Source organism: Rhipicephalus microplus, unplaced genomic scaffold, assembly GCF_043290135.1.
Source record: "Rhipicephalus microplus isolate Deutch F79 unplaced genomic scaffold, USDA_Rmic scaffold_1023, whole genome shotgun sequence".
NCBI classification, from domain to species: Eukaryota; Metazoa; Arthropoda; class Arachnida; order Ixodida; family Ixodidae; genus Rhipicephalus; species Rhipicephalus microplus.
Window position 1 is genome coordinate 5,171 of NW_027465570.1, and position 17,362 is coordinate 22,532.

The 17,362-nt window shown below is 43.0% G+C and overlaps 2 protein-coding genes across 2 annotated transcripts; one reads left to right on the forward strand and one right to left on the reverse strand.

The window, feature by feature from the left end:
• Positions 1 to 727: 727 nt before the first annotated feature.
• LOC142796019 (uncharacterized) lies at positions 728 to 4,980 on the forward strand (the record flags this gene model as incomplete). The annotated part of the gene is given in 2 exon segments (XM_075886175.1): positions 728 to 1,008; positions 2,480 to 4,980. Coding segments are annotated over 2 exon segments (677 nt in total), but the record flags the coding sequence as incomplete, so codon positions are not given.
• A 5,678-nt stretch (positions 4,981 to 10,658) lies between these two features.
• On the reverse strand, positions 10,659 to 14,310 carry LOC142796020 (juvenile hormone acid O-methyltransferase-like; the record flags this gene model as incomplete). The annotated part of the gene is given in 2 exon segments (XM_075886176.1): positions 10,659 to 13,264; positions 14,163 to 14,310. Coding segments are annotated over 2 exon segments (318 nt in total), but the record flags the coding sequence as incomplete, so codon positions are not given.
• Between the last annotated feature and the right edge of the window lie 3,052 nt (positions 14,311 to 17,362).

Consider the following 17,362-nt stretch of genomic DNA (forward strand, 5'->3'; position numbering starts at 1 on the left):
TCGAAGTATGCCTTACTGTGGACGCTATCTCAAATATATTTTAACATGTAAAAGCCGGATAGGACCGAGTATGTGTTGGTCATAATCTTGTGCAATTATGAAAGTGAATTGCATTACCGAATAAATCTTTCCAACAAAAAAAAAAACAACCTCTACATTGCATGCAAAAAAAGGAGCTTGACAAAATTCTGCCTGAAGGCTTGTTGTGCGCAAACGAAAAGCCATTATGACAGTGACGAAACGGCTTGTCATCGCTAAGAATCAGAAGTGGACACGTCGTGTATCGGCTAAACTGTGATTGATGAGAGAGAAAGAACCATTCCAAATGCAAGATCTGTTTTTTTTGCATTCCACAGAGAGCAATATTTTTTGTTTCCATTTGTGAGCTTTAATAATTCACATTTAATATTTAGTTTTCTCTAAAGCGCTGTGCATCACGTTTCAAAAGTAATTCTCATTGTGAAACTTAATTTCTACAGCCACCACTGCCCCATTCAGGAGCCGCTCATTTCTGCCGTTCCTCAACGACGTCAACCAATGCGACGCCTTTGGGCAGGAATTGTTCTCACTAAGCCACAGTCTTCATTAGTCATCACAAAAGTATTACGATGTTAGGAAGACAAAAATACAGTGCGACGAAGCCTGCCCTTGCTCACGCAGTTTTATCCCGTGAAGTAGTTGTTCTGTCGCTCCAATGATTACTGAAAATAGAACCTCCTTCATGCAGCATTACCCCTCAACGAAAAGGCGTCACCATCGACACCATGGCCTGATGCGTGCCCCGAGCCATACGTGCGAGAATCGGAGGCCTTCCTGCGCGAGATCGTGTCAAGATTGGAGTCCATCTTGCCGGACAGCATACCCGTGCCCGATGTGTCCTGTCAGGAGTACACTCTCTTCAATGGGACACTTTCCCCTCTGCACTTGACTGACGTCAACGTGATCGTCGAGGAGGCCACGTGCCAGAAGAGCGAACGCCATTTTCCGTTCACCATTTCAGTGAGCAAGGTAAGTTGAGAGATGTTGCGAGTGCTAATAATATTCTTTAATGCACAACAGCTGTTCATTTTCGTGGCGTGCTGTCGGCCACCCCACCCCAGGTGTTCGCAACCACTGTCACTCGAAATTGATCAAAGAAAGGTTTACAATCAAGTCCAAATTTAATACAGGCTTTCTGCTTGGCAGTCAACTGTTTCACTATACAGACACGTCGGCGCTTGAAACCATGCACTTCGGAAAAATACCCTGTACATACATTATTCCTCAACATACATCATGTTAACTGATGTACTATATTGCGGCAGAAAGTTGAATTAGCACCTATTGTCCGCTCTATATGAACTATACAAAGAGTGTGTGGTCCGTGGCTTTCCTCCTATTATAAATGGCTCTGCCATGTTTCTTTATAACAATCAGCACAGCACCCACAATGTATAACTAATACGTCACAGACGTGTAGCGTGTACTACAGTTCCAGGTTTTACGATAAATAATTTCATAGTGCGCATTTCTCTACTTCCCAAAAATACAACCATTTACAGCACAATGGGCAAATCGCACCTGCACTTGTAGTAGTCGTGTCGAAAGAGAGTAAAACAGCTTCTACAAAAGCTCCTCGTCGAAGTTGCGCCGTGACATTGCTTCTTGTTCCGCGCAGGCCTAGCGTTTGTTTACTCGAAAATATCAGCATACGATTTCCTTAATGGTCGATTCATCGACTAGCTGGCACAGCAAATTGTCCCAAAAACCGAGAGCGTGTGAAAATGTACAATGGTGTTGGACAAGGTGTGTTGTGTGTTTCTATTTCGTTGGTCGTGTTTGCTTCCGCACTATGACTTATGTAATATGAATTTGAGTAAGCTTACCAAAGCAAGCTTGAGTAGGAAAAGGACATTTGAATATTGATTAAGTTAGGACCGTGTTCCGCCGTAATATTAGTCACTTCCACAAGCGCAAAACGTCTTATGATACAATGAGGCTTAGGGCAATTTTCGAATAAGATTACGAGCTATATTTTAAAAAATCTCAATACGTAAGTACACACTATTATTTTATGTTGACACTTGTGCATGTCACAGCAATGAATCATTTCGAGTGACTTTCCTGGCATGCTATATAACTATGAACACAATAAAAGTGCAGCCTGCATATAGGTGAAATCGCCTGTTTTCAAAATGAGGACCCCTCTAACTAGAAACATTTCACACCATTTATGTGGTATAGTCATTCATGGACTGCTAGTGGGATAAGCAGAATCAACAGAAAAGAGAGGCTGCAGCCAATGTTTCGATATAATCTTTGCCAAGGGCTTCCTATAAAAAAATTGGCCAGCCTGTCTGAGGCACTTTCTCTGTTCATTCTGCTTATCCCACGGCGTCTTTCCATTTGCGGACTTCCGTCTTCATTTCGGTCTTCGAGTGCAAGAATTTACGAGTAACATGTATTGTCTGTTATTTCTTTTTCCCTACCACACTCCCAGATGGACGGCACGTACGAGTACATCCACAGAGGGTCCAACGACACAGACCCTGAAGACAGTGGTCAAGTTGGAGTCACCTTCTCCGGTGCTTATATGCGGGGCACTCTGAGCCAGAAGATGAAGGCAGCCAGCGGAGACGGAAATGGCGTGACGTTGACGCGACCCGAATTCTGGCCCATGAGGATTACGCTGGGAAACTTCATGTCCTACCCGAACATCCGCAGCTACCCGATGAAGCGCCACAGTAGCGGAGCATCGTACGGCCAGATGAAGTGGGCTGCAAAAAGAACTTTCTATCCACTGTTCATATGGCTTCCGGAAACGCATGTGTTGCCCGCTCTGCGTCAAGCGTACGGGGGAAGGCTTATTGCTCACGTTGGGAAAAAAAATAGCTGATGTAACGGCACCGCAGTGACAAAGCATGCTTTCATGATCGAACACATGAATTCTGAATCTAAAAAAAAGTGGTCGAAGTTTGGAAGTTTTTTTTCTGCCTGGGAAATCGAAACGGGCCTTGATAATTTTCCCGTTTTGACTAACGCCAAGTGCCGGAGTGTCTCTCTCTTAGAGACGCTTATTAAACGAGTGCAAACAGCGTGATTAGGGGCTAGCTAAATTATTATTTTGCGCTAATTTTCATAACGGTGGCCATTTACATATGCGCCCTAGTGTTACTTTTAACGGAAAGTAACAGCCATAACGGTTGTGATATTTAGAAAAACAATTCGTCAAACATAAGGGTTATGTCAGAAAGGCAAAAGAAAGAATTGAGTGAAGTTATTGTGGACACAAGACATATAGGCAGTTTTAGCAGTTCACAATGCGAAGTGGGCTATCACGAGGCAGCTAACGTGAAATACACAGTGACCATGCGCGTCTTACATGATGGCTACCTTAGCAGCTGCGAAAGACACTCAGGAGCGTTTTGATTGTGTGTCAGCATGGCAGCGGCTGAACTGCCGACTATGAAACAGTGTGCGCTCGCTACTTGAGGCTACTTTTTGAGAGCTACAAAAAAAACGAACAATGTGACTCATTCCTCATTTTTTTATCCGCCATTTTTTTTGGGAAGATACCGATAACTGCGATAGGCAGTTCATTAGGGCGTTAGCTCTGTGAAGAAGCCGCAGCAAGTTACAAGAGTTTTTCGGTTAATAGGAGCACAATCACATCACTTCATTTGCATCGGTGAGGTATTGACACGGTGTAATGACCTAATCAGATACTCATTACTCGCAACTTCATTAACCTGCTTTTATGCTTATGTATGGTTTACCAAGACACTTCGGCCTCGGAAAGTAGGTGCCACAATAGCCTGGCGGAAAGACGCATGTGTCATCTTCCGAATGTCAGATTTTGTGTTGACCATTGACGCATAATGAAAAGATAAAAAGCACTGATATTCCTTGACACAATTACCTCGCTCAGATCAATAGTACGAGTCGTGTAAGAAATTAATCTCATTAGAAAGCATATTGCGTGCAATTGAAAGCGAGCACACACATGACACTCTTTGGATGTAGGTTTCTCAACAGCACACTACGTGTGCGTCACCGTCATGTGACTACCTGGGCACAACACAAATGGAGAGGGTGTTTGTTATTAAACACAATGTTTTTATTTTTTATTTACAGATACTGCGTTCTGTTCCAAAATCTTAGCTTGACAATTAACACAAAAATGCAAACAATTTAACACACATATATTGCAGGCTTCTTTCAAACAGTTGTAAGTATTCAAAAACAAAAAACACTTATAACAAACAGGTGAATTAGCACGAAGATATTAATACCATATTCAGGTGTTTTTAATACATGGCCAAAGGCTTTTGAGAAACTACACTGGAATTAAGATTCTTCCAGTCCGTTACAGTCCGGAAAAAATATTTAGAACAGTTATTTCTCGTGGAAAAGGGAACTATGGTTAAAGCATGCCTTTGCCTTGTTTCACAACCTGTTGAGAAAGAAAAATAACCCGAAGTGTGGACTTTATAATGACCATTTACGAGCTGATGTATAAATTTCATACGGCAGACATGGTTGCGCTCCATCACCACTGCGTTGTCCACTGCATTTAATTAGGATCTTAGGTAGCAGTACCCTCCCGATGTACTTTTATGCGCTGGATTCACAGGGCGAGTGTGAAAGCAGTATCATATGCATTTTAGCTCATGGTGTCGCATAAAACAGCCTCTGTATTGCATAGAGTTAGCTTGCAAAAATAGCGGTTCTTCTTACAAGTACAAACAATACTATGGGATATACTTCTATTATTGCCATCCTCATTTTCTTCGTATCATACCTGCTTTGAATAAGCAAATTGAGCTTTTTGAAGGCCATGCTGCAAGGAACGTGAGATCTATAACTTATTTGAGAATGTTTAACATTAATAGAATGTGTCTGTTGTTAGTAGATGTGTCGTAATAGGTAGCCTAGTATTTGCATAATTTTGTTTTCATTCTTCAAGGCTTTGTGTCACCTAATAAAGACGTCAAAGGCATATAGCGTCTTCAAATTTTCATTGTTTATTAAACACTCATACAATCTGGCATATACGAAGATATGCATTGCGGCATACGTGCTACACCGGGTAAACTTTTAAACTTTCACGGGTTGTTCAGTTAGACGTGCGTAGTTTACTGAATATCATTCATAAATTGTTGCTTACTGCAATGCGCTTCTGAATAAAAACAAATACCGTTCTCTTCGTTGAAGTATCCGTCAAACACAGGACTGCTTTTTTTTTTCACTTGAATAGGAGTAGACTACTTCGCTGCGGCATAACTCCAGTGTTGATTTTAACAGCTTGTTTGGCAAGCTTCTTGTGCTCGTGCCTTGTGCAGCAGCGGCGTTTAAGTTCCTCCAGTGATTTCAGAAATGCTCATCAGATGGCGCGCAACAAATCATGACCTCAGCTTTTCGGTGATTCGAACAATGCTCACTAGGTGGCGAGCCGCCACTCAAGGTGGCACACACACCACTCGGCACGTGCGCTTCCTTTCTCTCCGCCGCGAGCACACCCGGTGAACACTCTTCGTAACCACTCGGCCTCATGAACACCTCAGAAGCGAAAGCAGCGGTGCGCTGGGTTCACAACGCAAAGAAGCTCGGCCACGTTACTAATACTTTATTGTGCCCGGCAATAATGCAACACTTCGACTCCTCCTTCACCGGCAAATGTCCGTACTATGTGAAGTGGCTGACACTTACCACAGCATCTGGGCTTAAGATGAGTTGAGCTTGCCAGTTCAACTCTTCCCCCTAACTCAACTCGAGAGGATGGGGAAGCGACTCTGCTGGGTTGCTAGGACATTTAGGCCTAAAGGGGCACTGGACCATAGAGTTATGATAGCCAGTGTCGCAAATGGCGTCCCGCGATAAAGACTCCCCGCACTATGAAGCCTCTAAAAGGTGCACCTCTCCTTTGTTTTCTTAATATATGTTTTCACTCACTCACTACCAACACCCTGCCCGGGGTATATAAAAATTTTGTCACGTCTATATATGATGGTAGCAGATGTGTACGGATGATTCGCGGGTTACCCGATCATCTCAAAGTCGGCTCCTCCGACATCATTCCCTTTTAGGATATGGCGGCAATTTTGTTTCTTTGCGAATATAACGCGAATTAGCGCCGAATACAAGAAGAGGGGCCATGGACAAGGGCCACGCAGTACAACTTTCAATATTCAACAGTAAAAGGCTGAAACAGCAGTTTCTTTTACATACTTAAAGACATGGCGAAAAAAAATGTAGTCTATAATTGGACACTCGATTGAATTTGGAACTTTTATGGTGGGTTGCTATACCACCAGCCAAGCGTAACTTTTATCAGTATCAGTGAATAGAACCACGTATTATTACCGTGGAACCTCTAGAAAAAGTGCTGATTCATTTTTTGAAATACACTTATGTGATGGGTGTTCTTTGAAACTATTAAAGGCAACCATCTCCATAGTGTGAGAGGGACAAATCAGTGAAAAATGGGTCATGTGTTTCATATTGGACCACGGAACCACGAATAATTTTTTGTACGTGTTTTCCCATCGTGCTTTTCTCAGAAGACCACAAATGAAAGTTGAGCCAGTAGTGTGAGCATGTGTGGATTTACATGCATGGCGTCCAATAAGCTCTTCAGGGTTAGTGGTCATGAAAGGAGAAATCTGCCTTTGTTATTCCCGGTAATCACTTCCTAGTGTACGCTAAGTCTGAACCAACGTCGTATTCGGCAGTGTGGAAGTCCTTGAAAGAGTTTCATGAGTTCGTCTGAAAAGTGAAGTTCACCCGTCTCATTTTTTCTGCCTCAACACCAACCATGGCTGATTATGATGATGACGTCATCAAATATGGCTCACACCCACATTTGAAAGCACCCAAGACTTCGCGTCAAACTTCTTTCTTGTGGCTACTAGCTCCACGAAAATTCCAGTGATGGTGTTGATTACAGGGGGGGGGGGGGGGGGGCAATTGAATAAACAGGTACTCTCTCAAACAATGGCTGTTATGATTCAGTTTTCGATGCGCCAGGGGAAATATGTGCGGTCTCTTCAATTGACGACACCTCCTTTTAGTTATTTATAGTAGCGCAATGCTATCTGGTTGTAGCATTGAAAGGGAGGAACCGAATTTCAGTGGTTGGAAATCGGTAACGTAAGCTAAGCGCCTAAAATATTACCTAGCCGATACTTACAAGCAACCCTGACACCGCAGCATCTCTTTGAGTAAGCATGGCGATATTGATTGATATGTGCGGTTTAACGTCCCAAAACTACCATATGATTATGAGAGACGCCGTAGTGGAGGGCTCCGGGAATTTCAACCACCTTAGGTTTTTAACGTGCACCCAAATCTGAGCACACGGAGCTACAACATTTCCGCCTCTATCGGAAATGCAGCCGCCGCAGCTGGGATTTGATCCCGCGACTTGGGGATCAGCAGCCGAGTACCTTAGCCACTAGACCACCACGGCGGGGCAAGCATGGCGATAAAGTATCCATGGAATGAAAGAGTAAGTCAACGCATCTTGTGCCAAGCAGAAATTAGCCCCAGAAGGACATACTTCATTTGGTAAGTATGCTTAGAGAATAACAGCAACTCAAGTTCTCGGCTTTTTCAGGAGCCAGAAACTGAATGGAAACACAATTTAGGGAGTGCATCATTACATACAGAAAACAGGTCCTGATGTAGGCAGGCTTATACAAAATATTATTCATATTATTATAAATAGTTTATTGAAATTACTATCTGTATTGCTTCCTTACATTGATACCTCTAAAGGTAACGTATAAAGCAAGTTTCACCAAAAGATCGCAAATTACGCTGCTGCTGATGTGTACAACTTTAGTAAAGAAAAAATGATTGTGAAACGCGTGAAATAGGTAGAAAATCACTAATACAAAATCAGGCTGTATGAACGGTATGAACCACAAGGACGCATAACCAAGGGCGGAAACTTCCTATGTAGCTTTTAAGAGACTCGCTCTTTCACGGTTATACGCTGCGACAATGCCGCTTCCACTACTGACGTCCCCCTGCCGGATATTCTGCTGAAAGTAATTCACAAGCAAAACATTTCTTTTATGACGTCACGGGTGAGGTTAACATATAGAGGGAAAGGGATGCGAACCGAGGGCAGAAGACTTGCCCCGAATGCCGCGAATGCTCTGCTTCTCCACTTCGTATGGACCCAGATTTTGTTCGTGCTCCCTTGCAGGTCTTCTGGCCGCCCTCTCGACACGGTCATTCGTTTAATTACGTTAACCATTTCGAAATGTTGTTCGCGTGTTATTATGTGGACAAATGAAAGCTGACCCAATCCTCACAAAGACAAAGCATGATAAACAGATGCAAACTTTAAAAAGATCACGCGTATTGTCACACGAGCAAAATTAAAGATTTCTTATATCGTTCCTATTGTACTACAAACAGAGACATACGTGTAGTCGGAAGAGACAGCCTGCACAAAGCTTTCGCAGCTGAATTATGCTTATAATGATGAATTATTGATCCAAGAATACCAGTACCCGTGCGAAAATTAGTAGGTCACAAGCCGGTAACGTAGTTGACTCAATTACATCTTTATGACAATGAACATGATATTTTTTATATCTTGATTACCAAACAAGACAGAATTATAAGGAAAAAGTAGTGGCACCAAGCGATAAGAAATCGTTGAACAGGAAGTGCTGTTGGAAGGATATTTCTGCTAAAGCTGGCATGCTTTCATTACGGCCTTTCGAAATAAACGTTCCATTTCAAAAAAACGGTGGCACCAGACATTCCTTGTTAACAACTTCTCAAAACATCAGCGAGTCAATTACATGCATTTCATGACAGTATTAGAAGGGAACACCCACAAAGTTGCGAACAAGACATGTGCATTATCATGAACAGGAAAGAACCTATAGTCGTTTAACATCATTTGAACTACATGCCAATGTAAAGGATGAACAAACTCTGTAGCCTAGTCAACACGCATTCGAGCCTTTCATGAACATATTTTCTCGGCAAAAAATGACTGAGCTCTCGTAATGCCAATGTAGTCTGGCGACACTGTGATTGTGTTATTCCAGTCAGGCTGGCAGATAACTAGGTTTACTCTTCACTCATCCAAACTTCATACTTGCTCTATTAATGTACCCGAACAAATGCACTTACTTGTTGTCGTTACGGGTCTTCGAAAACCTTCACGGAGCGAGAAACTCTGATGTTAACACACCACAGAGCTGCGCAAAAGATGGGATGCTGCGATTTTGCCATCATCGTCTAATGCATAGTTGACCTGCTTGACGTGGCGGACTGCGGCGCCTGATTGCCGCCCGCCCACATCAAATGCCTGGTCTTTTTCAAATTCGCTTGCTGAGCTAGGCAACCGAGCGCGATCGAACTTGTGATATCACTGAGCGAGTGGCCAGGGTGAGAGGAGCCAAGCACTGAACACGTCTTGCCCCACTTCACCCGATTCGAAATTCGCAAAATAAGGAATAAAAAACACAAATAAGCTTAAACAGAAGATGAGTTCTGTACCGTTCAATCATATTTCTTTATTTGTAAAAACTAGGCGAAAGACAGTAAATGCAGTGATTAGCGTACACTTGATTCGTTAAATCAGATTTTGGAATGTCCGGCAACTGTTAGGAACAAGGATGTTCCTGGAAAGGAAAAAGCCCTGAATTTCCGGGGCCTGCTTCAGAGACGCTTGCATTCATGGGATACGAATAGCAGATAGTATTTACAGCAGATGCGCCTGGCGTAGAGTGATCATAAGCCTGTTGGTGCTGACAATGTATAAAGTGCTATAGCACATTAACAATAGGCAAACCTTATATATCACAGGCAGCATTTGAGTTGATGACGTAAGTATCCATAATCCTATACCATGTTCTTGCGTTGAGAGGGACGGAATAAAAAGAAGGGAAGACAGAGAGGCGAATAGACCAGTTTAAACCCTCATGGGTGCTTTGCCTGTCCATAACTATAAGCACCATACGATAAGGGTGCATTGACAAACCAACACACCCATGTCATGGGTGTTTTGGTGTTTCAAAACAACCGTGTCATGGGTGTTTTGGTTAGTCAAAACACCTTTATTGTAGAGTGTTAGTTATAGACTGGCCAAGCACCCTTAGAGTGAAAACTAATTTACAGTGCACGATGCGCATCGAGTTTGATACTGTACTCCACGAGAATGAATGATTAAAGGGGTAGAATAAATGTTACAAAATGTTTGAAAGGTCTTGTTAGAGTGGAAAGGGCATTGAAAGTTTCAAAAAATAAAGCACGGTTGACGTTCAGGGGCACGTTAGCATGTTTAAATTGTACCCTGAAAAAAAATGAGTTGTTCACCCCGCGGAGATCATTGGGGTTTGGTACTGACAATGGTATGAAGACTCACCAGTCAATGATTGTGGCACATGAAATGATAAACTGCAGGTGGCTGTCCTAAGTGTTGCGTCGTTACTTCACCTCCGCTTAGTAAAACTGAGTTATTTTGTCAAGTTGTTGCCACTTGAAGACTTCGTCATACAAGCCGCCCTGTGAAGACTGCTCTCTAAACTTCGCCAACTTGTGACTGCCAAAACAAGCAACACCCATCGCACAATTGAAGTCGAGATCAGAGTCGTCAGTACTCGAAATATTGTCACGGGGTCGTGACGTTGACGCAGGTAACAGTCGACGCGTCGAAAAAGAATGTCTTTATTTGGCCTAACACTGGGCAGGAAAACTAATGGTCTTACTACCGTAATACACACTGTCACTGATAGAAACGAACAGAGTGGCGGCCATAGACAATGTGATGAGCGTCATCTTGCGTCGGCGTTTATATAAGTGTCGTAAAACATTCGAAGGTTATCGCTGGTGGCCGAGCTTTCGGAAGAAGTTCAGATGCTGGCGTTATTACTTTCAAGCTATACAGGTGATCCCAAAATTATCTGAAAGGCTCTGAGACTTTCTGGCACGGATTGAAAGATGCAGTAATGATTGATATGTGAGGTTTAACGTCCCAAAACCACCATAAGATGATGAGAGACGCCGTAGTGGAGGCTCCGAAATTTCGACCACCTGGGGTTTCTTAACGTGCGCCCAAATGTGAGCACACGAGCCTACCACATTTCCGCCTTCATTGGAAATGAAGCCGCCGCAGCCGGGATTTGATCCCGCGACCTGCGGGTCAGCAGCCGAGTACCTTAGCCACTAGACCATAGCAGCGGGGCACCGCCAAGTGAATTTTTTGTTCTAAACGTTGGGGCGTCCACACAGGGCTGCAAGAAGCCAGGACGTCATAAACGCCTACTGACAACTAAAGATGCACACAATGGCAGAAAAGAAAGGCACGAAAACTTATCTGCGCATGCCCGTGCAATATGCGAGATAACTTATTAATCTGGCACGCGCGGTGACATACAAGAAAGATAACTGCTCAAGCATTTTATCTTGCTTCAAATTGATATCACGGTAGGCTCAGGCATGCATTACCACTATTATCAATATTCCATGCCTCAATCACCACACGCTTTTCTTCATTCATATCTTGCCACTTGTTGTTATATCTCTTTTTTATTTGTTGCCTTTGCTAGGGGTTTCGTTGAGCTGGCCTTGACGTCTGCTCCCTTGTAATGCGTTGTTTCGTCGTTGACGTTCGGCCCGACCTTCGGGTCTATGAAAAGCATTCTCAGAACTTCAAGGTGCCGAAGGTCTACATGACAGTGGCCCTTCTGATGGTGACAATTTAACGCTAAAATCAAGTGGTGGTGGTCACCATGTGAGCAAGCATGCTTGCTGACATGATGACCACTACTACTTGAACGAGGCAGTATATCCGCCTGAAAAAGATTGATTGATGTGTGGGGTTCAGCGTCTCAAAACCACCATATGAAAATGAAAGACACCGCAGTGGAGTGCTTAGGAAATTTTGACCACCCGGGGTTCTTCAACGTGCACCTAAATCTGAACACACGGACCCACAGCAATTTCGCCTTCATCAAAAATGCAGCCGCCGGGATTTGATCCCGCGTACACGGGGAAGAGGCCGGCATTGTACAGTCGACCACAAAAGTTCACGGACTACGCGAGCGCATGGCCGAAGGTCTGTTCGTGACACTTCCCGCTACGTCAGCGGTGGTCGACAGGACCGCAGCGCCTTGAAAGCATCCCTCCGCTAATCGATGGCCTGTCTCTTTTCTGACTGGGTACATGTAATTTTCACCTTTCACTTTTCAACGCGTCGTGCTTTTGGTATCTGCGTCTACGAGCTTCTGCCTGGACAGCAGTCTATCGGTATAACTATTATCAGTCGCATTTTTTTATCACAATGTGACACCTAGCCAACAGAACGCCGTTTGAGGAACGCCGTGATAGTTTTGATAGAACTAACAATGCGCTACGCGGCAGTGGAAAACTGAAAGGCCAGAGAATACGAAGAAGACCCGTTTTCGGCCCGGAACTGCGGTCGACGGTAGATTGAGCACCGCTAGGTGGCGGGGACAGGCAGTTTAGCACGTGCTTTCGTGGTCCGCAAACTTTTGTGGCCGACAAGGAGCGCGTCTGCCAGTATTTCTGTCGATGGAAGGTGTATGCGGTATTCATACACGACTCCCAGAAATCGCGAGTGGCATTGTAGGCGCAAAGTAATAATTTTGGAGACTTTGCATCCCAAAACTATATTAGGAATATGAAGGACGCCGTACAAGAAGACTCCATAAAACTTGGCCACGGGCCACTAGGCTTTTATGACAATACGGCCGCCACAGCCTAAAATTGAAGCCTCGACTGCCAGCTGAGCAGTCAAGCGTGGTGACCACTATACCACCGAGGCGGGTGGAAGGGGAAAAGAAACAAGCGAAATCATCAATATACTATGTATTCAAAAACTTGTTTTAGGACAATTGTACTAATTTTTGTGAACGTTACAACTCGGGCAATAGAAGGTGCTTGCGGTCAAGGCACTTCTTCGAGTTAGTTAAGTGGACACATGGGGCAATCCCATCTTGATTATGAGCACTCAGTTATTGTAAGTTGGTTTAGCAATAGGCGTGTTTCGCGCTGTAGGCGTTTCAAGTCGCAGATTTACTATAGGTGAGAGACTATAGTCTCGGTTTTCAGCGTGTTCTCGAGCGTTAATTATTCACCCGTGGCTTCACTGCGTGTATAATGTAATTGTCAGTCAGTGGTGAATTTTTTCTGCTCGCTTGCCACTTTTGAACTTCTTCTTCGATGTCCTTCTGCAGCATCTGCCTTTCAGCATGAGTGAGAGTCTGAATTCCTGGCGTCACAGGAATCATCAAAGCTGCGTGTAAAACGAAAAGCAACTTAGAAAACAAACAAAAAACCACGTCAGAATATATAATCACAACCTTCACGTGTAAATTCAGTCTGAATGGCTTTCGGCTTCCGTTCTAGGTGGCCTTCAAGTGACCGTAGTCAAAAGCGAGTGCTCCTATTCGGGCATCAAAATGAAGCTTCTGGGTGTTGTTGGAATAACTTGAGGGCAAGCATTACTGCAGACGTAAATTGTGCTCATACTGAATCAGCGCAGAGACGAATCACAAAGAAAGACTACACAACGCAAACAAGAGAGCATGCTGAACAAATAAGTAACCTCGATGTTTCAATATGAACACAAGCCAACTAGCCCAACTCTCCCTTTTGCTGCCGTAAATTGTGCAGAAACCATCAAAGGAAAAAGAAAAACAAGTATAAACGACACATACGTGTTACACACAGACAATCACTCATTTCTCACTGTTTCTGAAGGAATAATGTGGGAGGCAGGTGGCTTCGTCTTTGTTTAAGCCCAGTCACTTTGAGTATTCGCAAGTATTAGATCACGCATACAACGTATGATTTCAGGGATAAACTTACCGATTTGGACTTCGTACAAAACACGACGGCGACAGTGAAAAGTTGCATGGAGTATCCCTATAGTAGCTATTGCAAAAAATATGAACATGCACAAACCTTTTTCGGATCGCAGTAGTGATGGGTGTAAATAAATCACACAATTTACACGAAGTTTTCATTTGATTGACAAGGTTAGCCTTCATCGGTAACGAGTAGTTCAGGCCCTTGCCCGTTATATTCAAGGTATTGAACAATAAATTACGAATATGCTTAGTCTCACAAGAAAAAAAAACTTATGGATCGCTGACCTCCCTTGTCGACCCCGCTTAGCACATGATACTCACCTGTGTAATCCTGTATGGGCAGATAGATGTGAGCGATTTCACCACTACGTAGCTGTAATCCAGTTTCCTTCGCTAACGATCGCACGTAGTTGAGCCTTTCTTCCGTACCTTGCATATCCTGTGTAACAGGTATCAAGCTTTCCCAAAGCTGCAAAAATTATTAACAGTAATGACAGACATCAGTGGCATGCCTGTAAGGCAATTGCGGCGTACATTTACAGAGAGGGAGGCTATTGTGTATAAATTCGCAGTAGACTTAGTAACTTTCTGAAAATATCCTTACACTGATGATGAAACAAGACCACCTCCATAAATTGTTTGAACCTGACAGTTGGTATCTTGATAACACTAAGTTACGCTTGCGAAGGACATCGTAGCTGTGTTGATTCACTAAATGTACTACTTCGTCTTGTACTACCAGTTTTTGATAAGACAGAGCATCCTGCCATGGCAATGGATAAGACTCGAAATCGACTGTTTACACGCGTTATTTGAGGCGTAACGCTTCATGCTAAAACTAAAACAAACTTTTCGGTCTGTTTTCAATTTCATCAACTGTGCTAGGACTATTTCCGAAAATATGCGACAAATAACGTACAATAAAATGCAACGCAGCATGAAAGCTACGTTGTCGCTGTGTGCTAACTGTGTGCTCACCATGGAATACCAACCCACCGACGTAGACGGGGTCTACACCCCGATGAGCCGACGTGGACTCAGCAAAAACGCTTTTTGATGATACTATGGCCTGTAGAAGAACGTAGTATCATAGATCTCGGTGCTTTGGTGCTTCGGTGCTATAGATCTCGGTGCTTCGGACTAGAATGTGATTCGGTACGGCACTACCAACTTTCAGTGAAACTTCCCACGACATGAAGCTTTTCATGTCGTGTGCGTTAAGCCATCTAACATTCATCAATCTAACATTCACGCTTTGCCTATTATACTTTTGAATGCGAAGTATTTCTTAGCAAACTTCGGCGACTTTGAGCATATCTATCTATCTATCTATCTATCTATCTATCTATCTATCTATCTATCTATCTATCTATCTATCTATCTATCTATCTATCTATCTATCTATCTATCTATCTATCTATCTATCTATCTATCTATCTATCTATCTATCTATCTATCTATCTATCTATCTATCTATCTATCTATCTATCTATCTATCTATATATCTATATATCTATCTATCTATCTATCTATCTATCTATGTATGTATGTATGTATGTATGTATGTATGTATGTATGTATGTATGTATGTATGTATGTATGTATGTATGTATGTATGTATGTATGTATGTATGTATGTATGTATGTATGTGTATGTATGTATGTATGTATGTATGTATGTATGTATGTATGTATGTATGTATGTATGTATGTATGTATGTATGTATGTATGTATGTATGTATGTATGTATGTATGTATGTATGTATGTATGTATGTTTGTATGTATGTATGTATGTATGTATGTATGTATGTATGTATGTATGTATGTATGTATGTATGTATGTATGTATGTATCTATCTATGTAGCCGCCTAAGACTTTACGCTGTCCAGGCCGTTTCGATGATGTTATCAATATCGAACTTGGTATGGCATAACATGACTCTATGTAGAACATGTATGACTAGTCATAACATGAAAATATTGACATGTATGTCATGAATGTCATGATTTACATTTCATGGTGTTCAAGCTCTGGCGGTGGTTTCGTTCACATGGTTTGTTGCACAACTGGTATGGTGTGTCATAATTGCACAGTGAACACAAGCGACAGACCCTAACATGAAAACTATGACATACGTGTCATGTAACAATATGATTACATGCCACGCTCATGATACGCTCGCGGTCATTTCGCTATCGTCACATGTACCACATTTGGTATTAAAATGCGTGAATGGATGACGAAGGTATGTGATTGGTGCAAACATGATAATCATGACATGCGTGTAATACAACAACACGACTACCTGCCACGCTCATGATGAGCTGGCGGCCGTTTCGCTAGCTTCACTTATACCAAATTTGGTATTACGGGACATAAGTGGAAGACAAAGGTATGATACAAGTGCAAACATGATAAACATGAGACGCGTTTCATGTAACATAACTACATTCTACGCTCATGATGCGCTCGCGGCCGTTTTGGTAGCTTCACATGTACTAAACTCGATATTACCTGACGCGAACGGACGACATAGGTAAATGATACATTCAAACATGATAATTAAGACACGCGTTCCATGTAACAACATGACTACATGCCACACTGATGATGCGCTCGCGGCCGTTTCGCTAGCTCCACATATACTCAAGTTGGTGTTACCTGACGTCGTCGGATGACACAATATATGACTGATGCAAACATGATAATCCTGATACGTGTGTCATGTAAGAACATGACAACATGCCACGCTCATAGCATGCTCGCGGCCGTTGCGCTAGCTCCATAGACATATACGAAATTAGGTATCACGTGACGTGAATACATGGTGAAGTTAAACGACACATACAAACATGATAATCATGACACAGAAATCATGTGATGCATCAATTACCTCTATCTCGTAACATCCTACTAATTTTAAAGTGACATATCAAGATTACTCATTGGCGCTTCGCATATCATTGATTCTCACTGTACGTTGGATCTGCCAGATTTTTTTTTTCTTTGTGTATGCATTGCGTCTCCCTTCGGTGTTTTGTTTTGAACTTCGGCAGGATGCTTTACGCAGTGGGGTGATTAATGGCCTGTGCGCTCTTTCTCGTACTTCATGGATCCGGTTCGTTACACACGTAAGGACTGCCTTTCGCAAAGTGGGCCCGGTGCTCCGAAAACCTTTTAGATCATTTGAATAATTGTCCGATAGCCTTGAACGCACAAACGCGAACAGTCGAGCTTGTTGAAGAACTAGCGCTACCACCAGTGATAACACTCGAAGGTCTCATGTCACGTGTGCATGTTCCACGACGGTCATCGACGGATCATATTATCGGCGGCTGCTGGTCCGTTGGGTGCTGTCCCTGTACAGTTGTTACTGCTCTTTCTGGGCAGAAGTTCACCCAAATAGCGAGTTTTTTTTCCCTGAATACCATGATCCCTGCCTGCGTTCAAATCACGACCACGTGACAACCTTCTGACCAAGATTTACGTTTCTCGATGCATTGATGCATTTGCCTTCA